Source organism: Hypanus sabinus, chromosome 9 (genome assembly GCF_030144855.1).
Source record: "Hypanus sabinus isolate sHypSab1 chromosome 9, sHypSab1.hap1, whole genome shotgun sequence".
In the NCBI taxonomy this organism is placed as follows: domain Eukaryota; kingdom Metazoa; phylum Chordata; class Chondrichthyes; order Myliobatiformes; family Dasyatidae; genus Hypanus; species Hypanus sabinus.
Genome location: NC_082714.1, coordinates 103,401,288 through 103,420,492, shown reverse-complemented (window position 1 = coordinate 103,420,492; position 19,205 = coordinate 103,401,288). Strand labels below are relative to the sequence as shown.

The window sequence follows — 19,205 nt, the reverse complement described above, 5'->3', positions numbered from 1 at the left end:
CAGTTTCTAGAGTAGGTTACATGGTCGGCACAACATTTTGGGCCTGTAATGTGCTGTAGATTTCTATGATTGTGTAATATATTTAACAAGCCAATGAGTTACAGGTTGACAACCTTCTGTGTGCAGTTTAAATTCCTTTGTGCTCTAGTAGCAAAAGATGTGTGCACACAGATTGCTTAGAGTGAGCATTATCCACGCCTTTGATTTCCTTTCTGACCTCTAGCATTTCACCTAGGTTCTCTCTACCTTTACTCACCTTCTCCTTTCCCAGCATCACACGAACACCCTACCCATTACTTAAATCCATTACCATGTCCTGCTTGGCTCCATCTACCCACTATCCACAATCTCACCTAGTTGCACCATTTATCAGCCCCTGTCTCATTCCTCCCCCCTTCACTACTTTTTGCTGGCTACCTTTGCTTTATGATGTGGAAGCTTGACTTGAAATGTCAACTATCTCTTCGCTGAATTGACGATTTTCTAGCATCACTGGTGATTTGCCATGGTATGCATCCCTGGGTGCAACTATAGACTTGAGAATCCTTTATTATGCAGTTGCTTGGGTGAATTCCCACAGAGGCAGGGGATGGTCTCATCTTCACAACCGATGTCCTGATGACAGTAAGGGCTGGGAATGAGATTCTAACCAATCCTTCCTGTGAGGTTGGTCTTCGTGTACAATGAGATGTCCAGAAGGGAATGCTGCAGACTAGCACAGCCCTGGCTGCAGGAGGAGGTGCTGAGGCTCACGCCAAAGCTCTACGGGGCAAGAGTTTCATCTGCCATTGGGTATTGAGGGACTGATCCATGTGTAGAAACCACTGAGACAACTGGCAGTGTGTATCATCCCAGGATGTCATACTGCTAGCAATTGATGCTCTGTACTCAGAGTGCCTCTGTGGGCACGGACAGATGGTCCGAAGGGCCTGTTCCACGCTCCATGACTCTAGTGTGTTAACTACCAATGCACAGAGTCGATACACTGTGAATGTGCAGCCACTCAACCACCTCAGAGGCGTGCACGCGGTTACTTTTGTGTTTCTCGCTTAGGTTTTCGCGGAGAACATTGGTGGATTTTAAAAGTCCCAGTCGCTGCTGGGCTCAGCTGGGACAGTGGGACCACGCAGCGGCTGGCGGTTCGCTGCGATCTTTCGGTCGGCGAGGGATTTTGGGGGAAGCGGGGCCGGGAGATCTCACTCCGCCCCCGGAATGTGCGAGGAGGAGGCGGAAGTCGGAGCGAGTCGAGTGGGCACGGGCTGAGCGGCAGTACGGCCGCTGACAATGGACTGGCTCCTCGCCTTCTTCTGGAGCGTCACCCTGCCGGTGAGTGGGGGCGAGGGGCATCAGGGAAGGGGGGTGGGGTCGGAAGCTTTAAACTCGCCGTCCCGGTTCGATCCATCTCCCTCCCGCCACCCAGCCGTTGAAAGGGCCTCCGTTTACGGGAGGAGGAATCAAACTGATTTGGTGGGATTTGTCGGGAATTAGCCCGCTTTCACTTTCGATTCTCAGCCCCCCGCGTCCATTACCGTGAGCCACACAGCCGGCCACAGATCGCCAGCCGCCTTTCCCCGTGCCTCCCCACTTGACAACACCCCCCCGTAGACGTCCTGGCTGTTGTCCCGTTTACAATGTACAGTTCTACCGCTGTAAAAGTCGAATTTTCTTGGCATGTATACCTTGAGACAATAATCTTGAACTTCGGCCCCTGCTCAATTCAACCTATCACTCGTCATGTTGCGCTCCCCACTACCCTTTGCTGCCTTCTCCTCACCCCTCTACACTGGCTACCTCCCCTCAACACTTCCAATGCAGATGAGGGTCCTCGATTAAGATGTCCATAGATCCTGCCTAATCTGAGTCGCTTTGATTATTTGTTGCTTCCTCTGCCAGTATAGGTAGACTTTTATGTCTCCAGTCAGGGTGACAGGGGTCATCCGGTTGGAACCCATGCTCGTCCTCTCTAGGCCTTACTTGTCCTCCCAAGTATGTCCTGGGGCTATTTCAATGATACTTACTATCCATTAAATATCCTTCAATGAAAGGCTGGATATTTATTTATTGTAACTTCAAGTGATCTTAAAATGCCTTTCAAAACTGTTACAAAACCCACACATTTCACAACGTGAGAGTGATGATAAATTTCATTCTGGTATCTGATCATAAATATCCTTCAATCAGAATCAGGTTTTTTTAATCACTGATACACAGTATGTTCTGAAACGCGTTGTTTTGGTGCAACAGTGCAGTGCAAGACAAAAATTACTGTAAGATGCAAAAATTAAATAAATACTGAGGTAGTGTTCATGGATTCTTGGGTTGCATAGAAATGTGGTGGCAGAGAGTAAGATGTTCGTAAAACATTAAGTGGGTCTTCAGGCTCCTCCGTACCTGTTTGGAAAGCAAAGAGGGCGAGCCCCGAAAGAAAAGGGTCTTTAATGACGGTCGTTGCCTTCTTGAGGCAGTCGCCCATTTCTTGTATCAGTGCTGCAACTCTGCTGACAAGTAATTCCTCACAGATTGTCCTCTGAAGAGACCTTGCCAAAAAGAAGGTAGCATTTATGCCCTTTACATATACCTGCAAGGGAGAGGGGTCTGGGGTTTATTTAGTGTGTCAGCTGCAGGTTAACACTTCCGACAGTGCAGCACTCCCTCAGTGCCGAGGAATGATCTGTATGGAGGTGGATAGCTTTAAATGTGGCAGAAACTTGTCAAAGTCAGAGACTTCTCACATTCAACCTCTCTAGAGAAGTCTGAGGGGGGAAGTGCACACTTGGCATGAACAATTAAACCGAGCTTACCTTGAAATGGTGAAGAATTATGTTTAGGCTATACTTGGTTGTCCTTTGGTCCTACTGTGATACCACAATAATATGGAGGGTGGATGTGTGATGGACTGTCTACCCACGTGTGTGATAAGACATACAATCATCAGCATCCACAACTGTATACAAATAAAAGCCCATTAACTTTCTGACAGACTATGACTCATTTTGTAAGCTCATGTTCACATTTATTGAAGGAAAAGGTTAAATGTACCAGATTTTCAGAAAACTTGCAGCCTCATTTACAATATAATAAAATATTCTTTGTTGAATCATAACCTTTGGTTCAAAGTAAATGTGTAAGACTTGTACAGGAAATCAAACATTTTCTGAGGCAGCAGTGGAGAAAGCACAGAATTGCTCAGAATTTTAACTTGCTTTAAGGCAGGGGTTCCCAACCTTTTTTGCACTATGAACTGCTAGCATTAACCAAGGGGTTCATGGACACAGGTTGGAAATCCCTGCTTTAAGGTCTGAATTGTCACAGAAGTAAAATCAGCACCCTTTTTTTAGAAACAAAGCTACTGATCACAAAAGACCTGAGTAGCAGATAACAAGCCCCAAAATGTTTTCCTACCTGAAAGAGCACACCCATGAAAGAAAATAATTGTGAAACAATACTTGAATATGATAGGATCACTAGTTGCATTTTATCAAAGCACCTGAAAGTTATTTGGTCGCAAGGACAGTTTGAATGATCTTGGTTATCTAATAGGCTTACAAATTAATTTTTTGCCATTTCAGGCAAAATTCAATGTAGCTCGCTCTCCTTCGGTAATGACACTTGTGTGAGTTCTTTTTTTCTATGGAAGTAAATCTCCGCTTTGGGTATAAAAAAGTCTCTCTGAAACATTACCAGGCTATACCACACACATTGTTTTAAGAAAGGAAGTGAGTGTGGGCTGAAACAGCATCTGCTGGCAAGTGCTTTGTCCAAATGTTTAAATGATTGTTTTGAGTTAATTAAAATACCTGCTGAATGAGTTTACAGGAAATTATTGATAATTGTTGCTGAGGCAATTCCAGCATGAAGAGAAAAGAAAGCAGACAGAAGAGATTGTGGCTAAATAGTGACATGTCATTGCTCTCGTTATAAAAATACCATTTAATGTACAGTGAAGCCTGCTGTCTCCCTGTGAGTATGTAGACTCCTATGAAATTAAAACATTTCGAGAATCCCCAAAATATGAGTGAGGGGTAAAGAACCGATGCCCACCCTTTGCTTCAGCTGAAGCACATTACTCTGCAAAGTCAGAAATCCAGGTTCTTATAGAATTCGTTGAACCCCAAACTCATAGTGAAGAACAGATTCTGTGCCAAGATGAAGCCACCCCTCGGGGTGGAGGAGCAACACTGTAGATTCCATCTGGGTAGCCTCCAACCCGATGGCATGAACGTTGATTTCTCCTCCCAGTAATTTTTCTCCCTCCTCTCCCCTCTTCTTCTATTCCCTACTCTGGCCTTCTACCTCTTCTCACCTGGTCTCCTGTTCTTTCACTTCCTCCTGGGTCCCCTCCTCTTCCCCTTTCTCCAATGGTCCACTCTCCTCTCCTATCAGATTCCTTCTTCTCGAGTCTACCTTCCCCACCCACCTGACTTTACCTATCATCTGCTTCCCCTCCCCCCCACCTTTTTACTTAGATGTCTTCCCCCCCCTTCCTCTTCAGTCCTGAAGAAGGGGCTCTGCCCAAAACTTTGACTGTTTATTATTTCCACAAATGCTGCCAGACACGCTGAGTTCCTCCAGCATTTTGTGTGTGTTGCTGCAGATGCTGGAGCAACTCACAGAAGTTTCACCAGAGAAACTTGGCAGGTCAGGCATCATCTACGGAGGGAAATGGATAGACGAGGTTTCCTCCAGAGATGTTGCCTGACTTAAGTTCCTCCAATGTTTTGAATGTTGCTAGAAACTATTTGAAAGCATCTCCTTAAATAAATAATAGAATATTTGGTGAAGTGGATAGTTGTGATTTACATATTTTACTTAAGCTGACTGTGATCAAATGAAAGAAACACTGGGATTTACTTGGCCACTTCCATGGGCCTATCAATTATTTCAATGTGCTGTAAAGTCAGCAGGGTCTCAGCCTGAAATGTCAACTGTACTTTTTTTGCAGAGATGCTGCCTGGCCTGCTCAGTTCCTCCAGCATTTTGTGTGATTGTGTGTTATTAGTCAGTATAAATACTGCTGGACCTGTACAAGAGGGACAGGTTGCATGTGAACCAGAGAAGGACCAGTACATTTGTAGGGCAATTTGGTAACGTTAAATGGGAGTCTATGAACTAAATTGGGAAGGGGTGGAACTGAGCAGGAGCAAGTCATCGTAAGTAAGTTTGGTAATCTGGATAGCCAGGGGCACAGTAAAGACAGGGAAAGGAATATCTAGTAGCACTGCATGTATTTCAATGTATGATGTTTAACAAATAAGGCGGAAGAACTCAGAGCGTGGATTGGCTGCAGAGGATAGGGATTTTATAGGCATAACAGAAACATGGCTGAGAGAAGGGCAGAACTGGCAGCTTCATAGTCCAGGATACTGATGCTACGGGCAGATACAGGCTAGCGAGGAGATGTTACCTGTTTGAGGAGGAAGGGCACAGCAGTGGTGCTCAGAGATGCCATTCTTTGAGGAGCATCCAGTGAGGCCATATGGGTGGAACTTGGAAACAAGAAGGAGAGGTTTTCTCTAGTAGGGCTGTATTATAAACCTCCCCAGTAGTCAGAGGGAATGTAGAGAAATTGCTCATAGTATTAAAAATAATAGTGTTGGGTTAGTGGGAGATTTTAATTTGCCTGGTATTGACTGGACACCCCGGAATGTTAAGGGCCTGGATGAGATGGAATTTGTGAAATGTGTGCAGGAAAGTTTCCTGAGTCAATATATAGAGGGCCCTGCTTGGAAGGGTGCAATATGGGATTTTCTCTTGGGGAACAAAGGAGATTAAGGAACCAAAGTGGCAAAAAGTGAGCACATCAGTTCTAGTGACTGTGATTCTGTTAAGGTAGTGATGGAAAATGATAGGACACATTCACAGGTTGGGGTCCTAAGGTGGAGCATGGCTGGGGTAGTTAGGTAGGTTCTAGGCGAGGTTGATTGGCTGAACCTGTTTGAAGGGAAAGGAATGAATAGCAAGTGGGAGGCTTCATGAGTTTAGCAGCAGCATGTTCCTGTGAGGGTGAAGGGTAAGCCTGGCAAGCTGAGGGAATCTTGGCTGATGAGCGATATTAAGGTTTTGGTCAAGAACAAAAAGGAAGCATACATCGAATTTAAGAGGTCATGGACAAGTGATGGCTATGATGGTATAAAAAGATTGAGAATACTTTTAAGAGGAATTAGGAGGGTAAAGAGAGGGTAGGAAATGAATCTGGCAGATAAGGTTAAGGAAATTCTCAGGAGGTTCTATAGATATATTAAGAGTAAAAGGGTGACTATAGAGAGAGTAGGGCCTCTTGGAGATCACCGTGGCTCCCAATGCCTTGAGCTGCAGGAGGAGGGTGGGATTTTTAATAAATATTTCTCTTTTGTGCTTTGGAGTACAGTTGTACTATTACAGAGGAGGTGTTTGCAACCTTGCAGCATGTTAAAGTGGATAAATCCCCTGTGCATCCTTGGACTTTGTGCAAGGCTAGAGAGGAAATCGTGGAGGCCCTTATAGAGATATTTACTTCATTGTTACTCACGGATGAAGTTCTTGAAGGCAGAAAGCTGGCCAGGATCTACCAGCATTTGGATAGACTGAGTCTGTTTAGGAGTCAGTGTGGCATTGTACATGAGGTTATGCTTGACCAACCTTCTAGAATCTTCTGAAGAGATGACAAAAAATGTCGATAGAGTTGGGCATTGTCGAAAGCCTTGCTAAAACCCAAATCGACAAGGTTCCACGTGGCAGGCTGGTCTGGAAGGTTTGATCCCATGGAATTCAGACAGAGCTCGTTAAGTGGATTCAACATTATCTGGGAGGTGGGAAGCAGAAGATGGTGGTTGAGATTCATTTCTCAGTTTAGAGGCCAGTGTGCTGCAGGGATAGGTGTTGGGACCTTAGTTATTTGTTATTTATGTAAGCGACTTGGATTCAAACACACAAGACTTGATCAGTAAATTGGAGGATGACATCAAATTAGGCGGTGGTATTGATAATGAAGTAAGTTGTCGATTATATGGGGTTATTGTTGAGTTGGGGAAGTAGGCCGTGGAGTGGAAAATGTATTTCAATACAAATAAGTGTGAAGTGATGTAATTTGGAAAGTTAAACCAAACTAATATAGTACAAATGTTCGAGCATTAGGAATTGTAGTGTTACATAGGGACAAGGAGTACAAATGCATAGTTCATTGAAAGCAGCATAACAGATGAACAGCTTGGCTCGTTTAGCATGCTGGCCTTCAGTCAGGACACTGAACGTAGGAATTGGGACATTATAGTTGTATCAGTTGTTGGTGAGGCTGCACTATGAGAAATGTGTACAGTTTTGGTCAGCTTGTTATAGGAGAGATGTGGTTAAACTGGAAAGGGTGCAGAAAAGACTCACAAGGATGTTGGCAGGACTGGAGGGCCCAAGTTTTGGGGAGGTTGCCCGTAGAACATACGATAATGTGGAGCATAGATAAAATGGATGTTAGCAGTCTTTACCCCAGGGTAGGGGAGTCCAAAGCTGGGGGGCATAGATTTAGGGTGAGAGGGGAATAGATGAAGAGGGAGGAAGTTGGTGAAGCAGTTACAGTAGTATAATCAAAGAACCATGTGGATAGGTACACGGAGGAGTGGGCCTTTGTGGGGTGTGTGCTGAATGCAGGAGATTGGGATAGCTGGCTGGGCATGGTGGTCAGCATGGACTAGTTTGGCCATAGGGCCTGTATTCATACTGTGTTGCACTATGACATCATGACTGTATGAGCACTCTCATATCAGGGTTAAATGAAGATCTTTCTTATGCCTCATGCTAGTTCACCATCATGGTGGACTATTTGATAACAGATGAGCTGAGTTATGATCCTGCCTGTGTAAGTTCTAGGCAGACTGCTTGGCCAGGATTTCATGTAAAGTAGGACCAACACACTAATAAGATACATGTTGGATATCTTGATGGAAAGCGAGAGTAGGATGAGGGGAGCGCTCACTTGTTGTACCCTCATCAGCAAACTTCTGCAGCTGTGGCTGGAAATATTCCTGGCCCTGGCTCTGGATTGAGCTCTCTATTCTAGTTGTTGTACACTGCCAGGTTCTTCAACAGGCAATGTTTCTCCACAGTTACACAGCAGAATAAATAAAAACATTTTTTAAATGGGTCTATAACTTCTTCTCTGTAATTCACCACAGAAGTTAGGAGGTTATTTATTATCTAGGAAATTCTGAGACAATCCCACAAGGTTTGTGTTTACCTCAACAAGCTCAGGGTTCATTAACCCCAATTCCCCTGAGAAGCTTGTGATGAACAACCTTCAATCTCAGACATGGGTTAAGAAACATCTTGTTCTCAAAATATGCATTTATATTAACAATTTGGTGGTTTCTTGGACACATACGTATCACCTCTCTTTTTAAAAATGATGGCATATTAACTATTAACTGTCTAATTTCTGTAGCTGTGATGGGGAGATTTCAATTCAAGTCTTTAGATGATTATTTTGGGCCTCAGACCTGTTAGTCCACTGTGCAGCTTTTTTTAAACCTTGTTGTGACTGATCTAAAAGCACTGTGTCTTCGGCAAGCACAGTTTTGAGTTTGTTCATGGAGGAGTTTAGCTTGGCCAGAGATGGAGAATAGTAAATAAATCAAGTTGACCATTGTAAAATTAAGCAGAGTGCAGCAACTGAAGTTGTCCATTGTCATATAGAGTGTAGTGTAGCTGGAGCTAGAGGGTGATGCCTAAGCCGAATGGATTTATTGACATCCAGTGAGGAGGCCCCTAATGGCCCTTTGAGTCAGTGATCCCTGATTTAACCCTAGCCTAATCATGGGCAATTTACAATGACCAATTAACCTACCAACTGGTACATTTTTGGACTGTGGGAGGAAATGAGAGCACCAAGAAGCACCATGTGGTCACTGGCCTGACAGAAATTGAATCCAGGTTGCTGGTATTGTGTAGTGCAGAGCTAACCACTACACTCCCGTGCCACAGATGTTAGATTAGGGTGTGGAATCGTACTTTCCTTGTTTAATTTTCCAATGCTTGCTTGTATTTTTATATAATTGCCTATATACATGTAATTGTTCGGTGAATTTGCCTGCAATTACAGAATAGCTTCTTTATGTATTTTTCTAGAAGTTTCTTTGTTTCTGTAGCATGTGTGAGACAACTTGAATTTGGAAATTTTATCAGCTAATAGTTATCACAGGAGTTCTGCTATTTCTAGCCTGAGTATGAAATGACCATGATTGTTTTTTTGTTTATCTTTTCCTTGTTCCCTGGGCTCTTTTTTTTTGTTTGTATTCCGCTCTTGAAATGCTTAATGAAGTGGCCTTAAGCAATAAGTTTTGTGTCTCATTCTTGACTTCCAAAGAAGTTTTGGACCACAAAAGCATCAGGATCCATCACCAGACTGAAGCTGATGATTATAATTTAAAGCAGAGTGCCACAAGGTGGATGGTATGGCATTGGCAGTTTTTTTGGATGCCTCCCTGGTCTCAGCTGTGCTACAAGGAAGGGATGAGCAACAGCAACTTGAGGGAATGGGCAGGCATTCACTGGTCTTTGTTAATCATGACAACCATTAGAATGCTTTTGCTGAAATCAACCAGGCTGGCTGGGCTTCCATGATCTATATTTAGAGTTAGAATTATTTATTATTTTTGGTTTCGCTTGGGTCCATTTTTTTGGTTTGGCCACTAACATTGTGTGGCAAAAGTAAATTTTGTTTGGTTAAATGTGACAATGCTTCTTGGTGGGACAATGATGCAGTGAATACCACACAATTGCACCTGCTATTCCCATCTCAGTGGCCAGCGGGTCTGGCCGTGTTCCATCCGGAGCTCATGGAGGCATGGAAGTTCACTACCAAGTAAGAGTAAATGGGATTAGTATAAATGGGTCATCTCCCCTATCAACCAAGAATCTGTTAATCTTTGCTTTAAATACACTCACTGGCCTCCTTATTAGGTACCTCCCCTCTACCTAATAAAGTGGCCACAGCGTGTATGTTCATGGCCGCCCTTAGCTGTAGCCCACTCGCCTCAAGGTTCAACGTGTTGTGTGTTCAGAGATGTCTTTCTGCACACCACCATTGGAGCACACGGTTATTTGAGTCACTGCCGCCTTCCTGTCAGCTTGAGGCAGCCTGGCGATTCTCCGTGTCTCATTAACAAGGTGTTTTCTCCCGCAGAACTGTCACTGGATGTCTTTCTTTCTTGCACCATTTTCCGCAGGCTCCAGAGACTGTTGTGCATGAAAATCCCAAGCGATCGGAAGTTTCTGAGATGTTCCAGCCACCCCATCCGACTCCAGCAATCATTCCATGCTCAAAGTCACTTGGTTCTCATTTCATGTCCATTCTGATGTTTGGTCTAAACAACAACTGATTCTTGTTCATGCTTGCAGCATGCTTTTATGCACTGAGTTGCTGCCATATGATTGGCTGATTAGATTTCTGCATTAACAAGATCTAATCAGCCAATCATATGGTAGCAACTCAGTGCACCGAATAAAGTGATCACTGAGTGTATACCTTCTATGGTTAACCAAGGGGTCCATGGACCCCAGGTTGGGAACCCCTCATACCGACTGACTTGACCTCCACAGCTCTCTGTAGCAATGAATTCTACAGTTTCACCACTATCTGAGTGAAGAGATTACTCTTCATCTCAGTTCTAAAGGGACGTCTGAAACTGTGCCTGAGACGGAAACATCCTCTCCATATTCACTCAATCCAGGCTTTTCAGTATTCAGTAGATTCAATGAGTTATCTCCACCTCCCAACCCCCCCCCCCCCCCCCTCCAGCCACCATACATCTGAACTCAAATGAGTGCAGGTTCAGATTATCAAACACTTATCGTAGGTTAAGCCTCTCATTCCTGGTATTATTCTTGTGAACTTCCTCTGGACCCTCTCCAAGACCAGCGCATCTTTGCTTGGATGTGAGGTCACAACATTTCACGCATTATTCTCAGTGTGGATTCATCAATAGCTTGTAAAACCTTAGCAGTATGTCCTAGTTTTTTTATTTTCCAGTTCTTTCAAAACGAATGTCTTCTTTATTAGCAGATTTGGTCACAGTTGAGTTTGGGCCAATGGATACAGGGAAAGAAAAATCAAAGAACACATAACAGATGTGAAATAGGGATGAAAGGGAATGGCTTGGAAGAAAGGCAAGGACAAGCAAATGGAGGGATAAATCCAAAAGAAAGAATTGCAAAATTTCTTCCAAATGTTAAGTAAGATTACCGTTGAGATGGGGGTGATGTGAGATAATGTTATCGAGGCAGTGATGCTTCCCAAAGTGTTCATCAGATGTTCTCTGTAATTTCCTCTTGAGTGTTGTGGTTTTGCAGGTGAGATGGTGTTAAAATGTGTGAGAAGTGATTGCACATTGACCTCCTGACTATAAAAGTCTGCTTTCTACCTTCACATGTAGCATCTTTGAAGGTTCTGTTTAATTACAAATTCTATAATGAAACCAAGTTTCTCTAAACGTTTGCAGTCCACCATGGGATGGGCTTGACCTTGCCCTGTACTGTCAGATCAAGTATGAAAACAAGTCTCTGCTGCTCTCTCGAATGTTCCAGGGATGACCTTGCTTGCATCTCATACTTATCCCTCAACTGACTGCAGTAGAGCAGATTAGCTTAATGGCATTGCTGGATCATGCCGTGTCCACTTCAGCTACAATGAAGTACCAGTGTTTGGAAAATATATTATGGAGTATAAAGCACTGTGAGTTGTCCTGGACAAAGTAATGAATTTTAAAGTTATTTAGTTATTAGTTTACTCAAGTATCCTGAAATTGGGAGGGATAGCTTTGAAAAATATTGGGAGGCTGGGTAGTGAGGTCTTTCACCATTTCAGCATGTACCACAGATTTCCCTCTTTTGGCATCCATCACAACAATCTCCAGATGAGTATGTTACAAGTTTTAATGCTCAATAATTTTGGCCAAAAAGTGTAGCTAGTGCTCAGTATCTGGAATAGAAAGGAATGCTAAGCTTGAATCTGCAGATGTCTCTCTGCTCTGCCCATGTTAATATCCAAAGAATTATGTGTTGTGAAAACATACTTTTTGGCCTAATTCCTCCACGTCAACCAAAATGGCTTTCTGAGCTAGTCCTATGTGCCCGTGTTTTGTCCATATCCCTTTAAACCTTACAATCTATCAACCTGCCCAAATATATTTTAAACATTGTAATTTTACCCACCTCTACCCTTTCCTCTGGCAGTTCATTCTATATGCTCATCAACTTCTGTGCGGGGAAAAAACTTATCCCTCAGGTTCAGTTTAAATATTGTCTCTCTCACCATAAACCTTTGTTGTCTAGTTTTAGATTGCCCCACCCTGAGGAAAAGAATGTGACTATCCACATTTAATATATTTTACTTTAAATTAAAGAATGTCAGTGTTTTAATTTTAATTTTATTATTTAATATTAAAATTAAAATAATGCTGACACTGTTGGACCAGTTACTTCACCATTCTGCACATTTTAATTTGGTGAAAGTGGTTGGAAACAGAGAGAAGTAAGGTCGGCCCTCCTTATCCGCAGGGGATTGGTTCTGGGACCCCCTGCGGATACCAAAAAACACGGATGCTCAAGTCCCTTATTTAACCTTTCTCAGTGTAGTGGACTTTAAGGCCTGGCGGAGCTCTGAATGCGCAATGTTTCTGTTCACGAAAATAATCATGACCATGATTGAAAATAAAGTGGAAATAATAGTGATCGGAAAGAGATTAAACGACATTGGTCATTAGAAAAGCCTTAGGCTACAGTCGGTCAATGATCAGAACAATTTTAAAGGATAAAGGCCCTGCCCTGATGAAAGCTGCAATTATTACTAAGCAATGCAGTGGTTTAATTATTGAAATACATACATTGCTTAAGTTTTATATGCATAGAAAGGTAAAATATATATTAAGACAAAACGTTTGACAAACTGACACTAAATAATACTGGATGTACCTGTTCTGACTTACTTAGTAAGAGAACTTACAGTTTTTCTTCTGATCCCAATCCACGGTAACCTACGCACATCCTCCCGTATACTTTAAATCATCTCTAGATACTTATAATACCTAATACAATGTAAATGCTATGTAAAAGTTGTTATACTGCATTGTTTAGGGAATAATAACAAGAAAAAACAGTCTGTACATACTCAATTTAGTGCTGGAGAGAGAACTTCCGGGTTTTCCCGATCCGCTGTTGGTGAATCTGCGCGTGTGGAACCTGCGGATAAGGAGGGCCGACTGTATTAAAGAAGTTTTAATTTCTGCAAGATATTTGCCCCCTTCAACTATACATGCCTCATTGGGAAAAACAATGTTACTCAGTGGCTCATGTTCATTCAATATGTTAAATGTTTTACATCTATGATGTGTAAAACAGTTTGGATGGACTGCTTAAGGCAGCACCATCCAGGTGCAATGTGATATGCATTGTTTGGCTTAGCTTGGTAAGTGTACAAGTCTTTGAAAAGAAAGAACCATGGCACCAGAGTTCTCGGTGAAATCACAAGTTACTTGACCTTGGAAAGGATCGCCATAGGCAACTGAAGGTTGATTTCCATGCCGTGGGTGAGGGGAAAGGAAAAGTCAGTTTGAATTCTTCCTCTTGATAACTATTGGTGGTAGGTTCTCCCAATAAATACCTTGCAGCAATACTTTCACAAATGGATCCTGGCTATCAAAGATGACAAAGTCCAGCATGATTCAGCACGTGAAGGGAGGGTTTGCAGGAAATAACTTCCATTCTGCACAATAGTGTATATTTTTATGATACAACTCTGGTTAAATGGGTTATACAACTCTGATAGCAATCTAAGGCTGGGAATAATCAAAAGACCATAAATTAAAATCTCACCACTGCAGAAACGTTTAATTTTTTTTGTAAAATATTCATATCTCATACATAACTAGTCAGCATTTATTGTACACCCTCAATTCCTCTTGAGAGATGAGGTTTAGATTGGATCATGTTTGGACCAAGCCTGTGATTAGGTAAAGAACTGAGAGGTGCTGGCAGAACACAAACCTGGCACTGGTGACATCGTCATCGGTTGATAAGTGCCATTCGATTGCATTGATGATGACAGTTTTCACCACTTTGCAGCTTCAAGAGTGGATTGAATGGGGGGTATTTTGCCAGACTGGATTTGTCTGGCTTTTTGTGCAGTAGATACATATGAGGAATGTTCCCTGCTGTTTTGTTAGGTGCTTGTCTTGTTATCAGATGAACTCGACTCAGAATGTAGCTGGTTCTGGAGGGCACCTTCATAAAGACAGCATTCGTCATTAAGGACCCCCATCACCCGGACATGCCCTCTTCTCATTGCCACCTTCAAGGAGCTGGTACAGGAGCTTGAAGAGACACAGTCAATGTTTATGAGCAGCCCTCCACCATCAGATTTCTGAATGGACAATTAACTCATGGTCACTCCCCTCTTTTTTTACAGTACTTATTTATGTATATAGATATTGTAGTTTTTTATTATTGTGTATTGCAATGTACTGCTGCCACAACACAACAAATTTCACTTCATATGTGAGAGATAGTAAACCTGATTGTGGTTCTGAGTGCATGTGTCCATTGCTCTCAGCTGCTTCTTAATAATACACAGAGTGAACTGAATTGAATTGTCTAAAGAGTGGTTTATGATAATGGGGATCGCATGAGACAGATCATTCAGCTCTAGCTGAACCTGGTTTTGAACGATTCAGCGTTTCCTTTAGCACTTGCCGGGTCCCACTGTCACTGAAGCTGAGGATTGTCTTCAGAGCCTCCTCCCCCATTAGCAACTGCACAATAGAGGGTGTCCTGGCTGTGAAGATTGGACTTTGACTTAACAGGGTTTGGTGTGAGGGTCACTTCTACCAATGTGTCACCATTGGCAGGACGTGGTTGAGTAGGTTAGCCCTCGCAATGGCTCACTCACTACTTGCCATAGCTGCCAAACTCTGTCTAGGTCATAGCACAGTCATTCAGAATGATAGCTGGTCCTCTGGCACAGCAAGTCCATGCTTATCATGAGGCACCTATGTGTTTCCGGCCTTGGCCAGCTCAATTAGTAGTGGTCCCGCCAAAAGTCCTCACCCAGAGTCAACTCTGAACAATTGCTACTCCCAGTATTTCCTCCTAAGTATTGAATAACATGGAGGAGCCCTGATTTATCAGTTGATGGTGGTGATCATGCAGGGGTTCCCTTGCCCTGTTTTATCCGATGCCAGAATCAGGTTTATTATCACTGAAATATAGTATGTTGTAAAATTTATTGATTTGTGGCTGCAGTACAGTGCAAGGCATAAAAATAATAATTTATGGTAAAAATTATAAATAAGTAAGTGCAAAAGAGGAATAATGAGGGCCATTCAGTAATCTGATGGTAGAGGGGAATAAGACATTTTTGAAATGTTGAGTGTAGGTCTTCAGACTCCTGTATACCTCCTCCCTGAAAGAAGTAATGAAAAGAGGGCATGTCCCGGACAACTATCTAATGATGAGTGCTGCCTTTTTGAAGGTCCCTGAGGGACTGCCTTTTGAAGATGTGTGAGAAGGTGGGAGTGCTTGTAGTCATGATGGAACTGGCTGAGTTTACACCCCTCTGTGGTCTCTTTTAATAGACAATAGATGCAGGAGTAGGCCATTCAGCCCTTTGAGCCAGCACCACCATTCCATGTGATCATGGCTGATCATCCACAATCAGTACCCTGTCCTGCCTTCTCCCCATATCCCTTGACTCCGCTATCTTTAAGAGCTCTATTGAGAATTGGCCTCCACTGCCATCTGAGGCAGAGCATTCCATAGATCCACAACTCTCTGGGTGAAAAAGTTTTTCCTCAACTCTAATCTAAATGGCCTACCCTTTATTCTTAAACTGTGGCCTCTGGTTCTGGACTCCCCCAACATCGGGAACACATTTCCTGCCTCTAGCGTGTCCAATCCCTTAATAATCTTATATGTTTCAATCAGATCCTGTGATGAGGCTTCAATGACCTGAGGTAATGTTGAAAACTCTAAGGACTATTCTCTCTCACCTCTGCACCATTGTGCCGCCTCCTTTAGTGGATCCGCCCTGCCAGCAGAACAGGACGCGAGTCTGTTTCTTTCAGACCTTTGGACAACTCTTCTCTACTTACATACCAACCCCCACATTTGTGCGGAGGAATTTACCTTGCTTGATTTTGATGACTTTGATCACGAGTGAATTCACCATATCCGAACTTGATGCCAGATGGCCCATCTGTTTCTCTTTCTTCCTCTATATGTAGTATTTCTCGTATATGTGAATGGCTTACTAAGCCATTACAGAGACGACCACAGGGTGTGGGCCTTGACTCGCACATAGGCCAGATTGGGTCACGGTGGCAAATTTCATTTCCTGAAGGGCATTATGTCAACCAGTAATGTCGTAAGTATTAGGAATAGGACTGATTATGTGTGAGGGGTTTTCCACCAAGTTCCTGATTATAAATCTGATATTAAATTGTGCAACAGCCATTGTGGGATTTGAACTTTGGTCTGTGCTTTGGTTTATGCTCTCTTAATCCACTGTGCCACAGCCATGAGGAGTATTTGTATATATAATACCATTAATTGTCCTATGGGAAAGAAAGCTGATCTTATGGGAAGATCTTGAATTAGTGAGTAAATGGACTAAGGAGTATTCCACCCACTGCTATAAAGACACTGCTCTTTGTTATTGTTTCTTCTAGTGATCTGCATGTGGTTTCTTATCACTATTAATCAAGAAGGTTTATCTGGTTTTAGATTTTGTATCAGCTCCCTTTTTATGCTTATATATAGAACCTTCAGAAATATAATTAATATGACCATTTGAAGTCCCACCCAGATATTTTTAACTTATGAAACTGTTGGTTCTCCAAAATGGATGACCTATTTAATATAGCACAAAGCAGAACTGTCCAAATGTTCTGTTCATAGATTCACACTGTGTGAAGAGCTATTGCTCAGGAAGGCATTTTCTGGTGAGCGACAGATAAACAAGGGCTTGCAGGGCAGTAACTCAAGTTAGTAATCAGGAAATGCGTCAAAATGACCTTATTATTTCAGTCACTTGACTGAAACTCAGTCCTGCAGCCTCTTCAAATCACATCATCATTATACAACCTGCCGTTCAGGGTGTTGTGATAATGGAGCATACAGTAAAGAGTGTCATAAACTTTAAGCTTCAGTGTCACCGAACTCCCAGGATGAAATAGCTCATGAACAGCACTGACTTCCTCCTTCACAAGAAGCCTGGCAAAACCACGAGACAGATTTAAAAGCATGCACGCAGTTTTGAAAGATTGTACCCAAAAGCTCAAAGCCAGCTTTTATCAGGCTGTTATCAGACTCTTGAATGTACCTTCTGAATGATAAAAGGCAATCTCTAAATCTCCCAGTCTACCTCATCATGACCCTTGCATTTTATTTGTTCATCTGCACTGCACCATCAGCACTATATTCTGCATTTTTCTTTTTTCTTTTTACCACCTTGACATACTGATCTATCTGGATGGCATGTAGAACAAAAGCTTTTCACTGTATCTCAGTACATAATAAGCCAGCAATTTTATAATGCATTTCCCATACACCAGCTTCAGTCATTTTGAAAGTGTGCTTTCTATGGCGGTCTCCAAGACCCTGATGAAGGGCCTCAGCCCAAAATGTCTACTGTAGATTCGTGTTCATAGATGCTGCCTGACCTGCTGAGTTCCTCCAGCATTTTGTGTGTGTTTTTTTGGGGGCACCTCCATTGGATTCTTCACTGTCCAATGAAGAAATCTTAAAATATGACACTCTTCGGGCCTAATTGGAGAGTTCAGACTCTCCAGTACTGTATTCATTACTTGTTTGACTTGGACACATCTTGCTGTGAGTTCTTGGTAGTTCTGTGGGCACCACTGGAGCCCCTTGTGCCTCATTGTGGCCACTATCACACATGAGGTGTATATAAGCTGTACAAAATTATGAGGAGTATAGATAGGAGAAATACAAACAGAATAATAGTTTGCCATGGACTAGATGGGCCAAAGGGCCTGTTTTGTATACTGTAGTACTCTATGACTCTATGAGAGCTGTGTGGGTGCTTTGGTCCTTTGTGTGTGTCAAAGCTGAGTTGGAGAGTTGTTATGCATGTATTTTCTGGTAGCTTCTGCTGGACCTGAGTGAGATTTTTCTAGTGCTCTACTCAAGAGAGTTAAAGAGGGTCACCTTCTGCTGCTCACCCAGCTGAGAGAAGCTAATTTAACACAGACAGGAAGTTAACGCTATGAGCTGCTTGGTTGCATAATTCTCTGAAATGTGACTTTAAATCTTTGTGTAGCAAGCATCTGAGGGTTTGCTGCTGAGTACTAACTCAGATTTAGTGCTAGTTAAGGTATCTGTGTTAAAGAGGTCACTTTCTAAAGGTCTGAGTGCATGGACCAGAATGATATTCCAGTAAAGTGTAGGGAAGTTTTGTTCTGTTGAATCAGAACTTTATTCATTCAGTGGTGGAAAACAAAGAAAAAAAATCTGACAGCATATTTTGCAGAAGCATAGGATCCTGGTGTCCAGGTTAGTAGTTGTGAGACAATCGAGACAATATCAAGTTTATGGAACCTGGTGTGCCACATTCCTTTTGTTAATGCAAATGAAGACTAACCTTTGTGTAGTGTCTGGGAGTGACCATAGGATTTAGGAGTAGAATTAGGCAATGTAGTGCATCAGGTCTGCTGATTTTTTTAAAAAAATGCCTTTCACCTGCCATCTCCAGGTCACCCTTAACTCCCTTACCAGTGAAGCACCTATGAATCTCTGCCTTGTGTCATGGTCTCCACAGCCATCTGTGGCAAAAAATTCTGCAGATTCCCCACCCTCTTGCTGAAGCAGTTCTTCTATTTCACTTTTAAAGGGGAGTACCCTTTATTCTGAGCCCATGCCCTTGGACCCTAAATTCTCTTGACTAGAGTCATAGAGCAATACAGCATAGGTACAGGCTTTGCAGCCCAATTAGACCAGGGTGCAACTTAGCTAGTCCCAATTTCCTGAGTTCAGCCCATATTCCTCTAGGCCCCACAACCTCATGAATCTATCCAAATGTACCTTAGATGAGATTATTGTACCTGCCTCAACCCTGACCCCTGGCAGCTCGTTCCACATACTCACCATCATCTATGTGGAAAAGTTGCCCCTCAGGTCTCTTTTAAATCTTCACCCGTTATCCTGGCTTTGGATTCTCCTACCCTGGG

General features: G+C 42.8%; 1 protein-coding gene across 1 annotated transcript in view; it reads left to right on the top strand.

Annotated features, from left to right (window-relative positions):
- Nucleotides 1-787: 787 nt before the first annotated feature.
- Nucleotides 788-19,205, top strand: part of LOC132399674 (tumor necrosis factor receptor superfamily member 5-like) — an 86,958-nt gene continuing 68,540 nt past the window's right edge. The window contains exon 1 of the mRNA XM_059980321.1: nucleotides 788-1,326. Coding sequence (XP_059836304.1) covers nucleotides 1,285-1,326 — 42 coding nt within the window. The 5' untranslated portion in view covers nucleotides 788-1,284. The remainder of the gene's footprint in view (nucleotides 1,327-19,205) is intronic.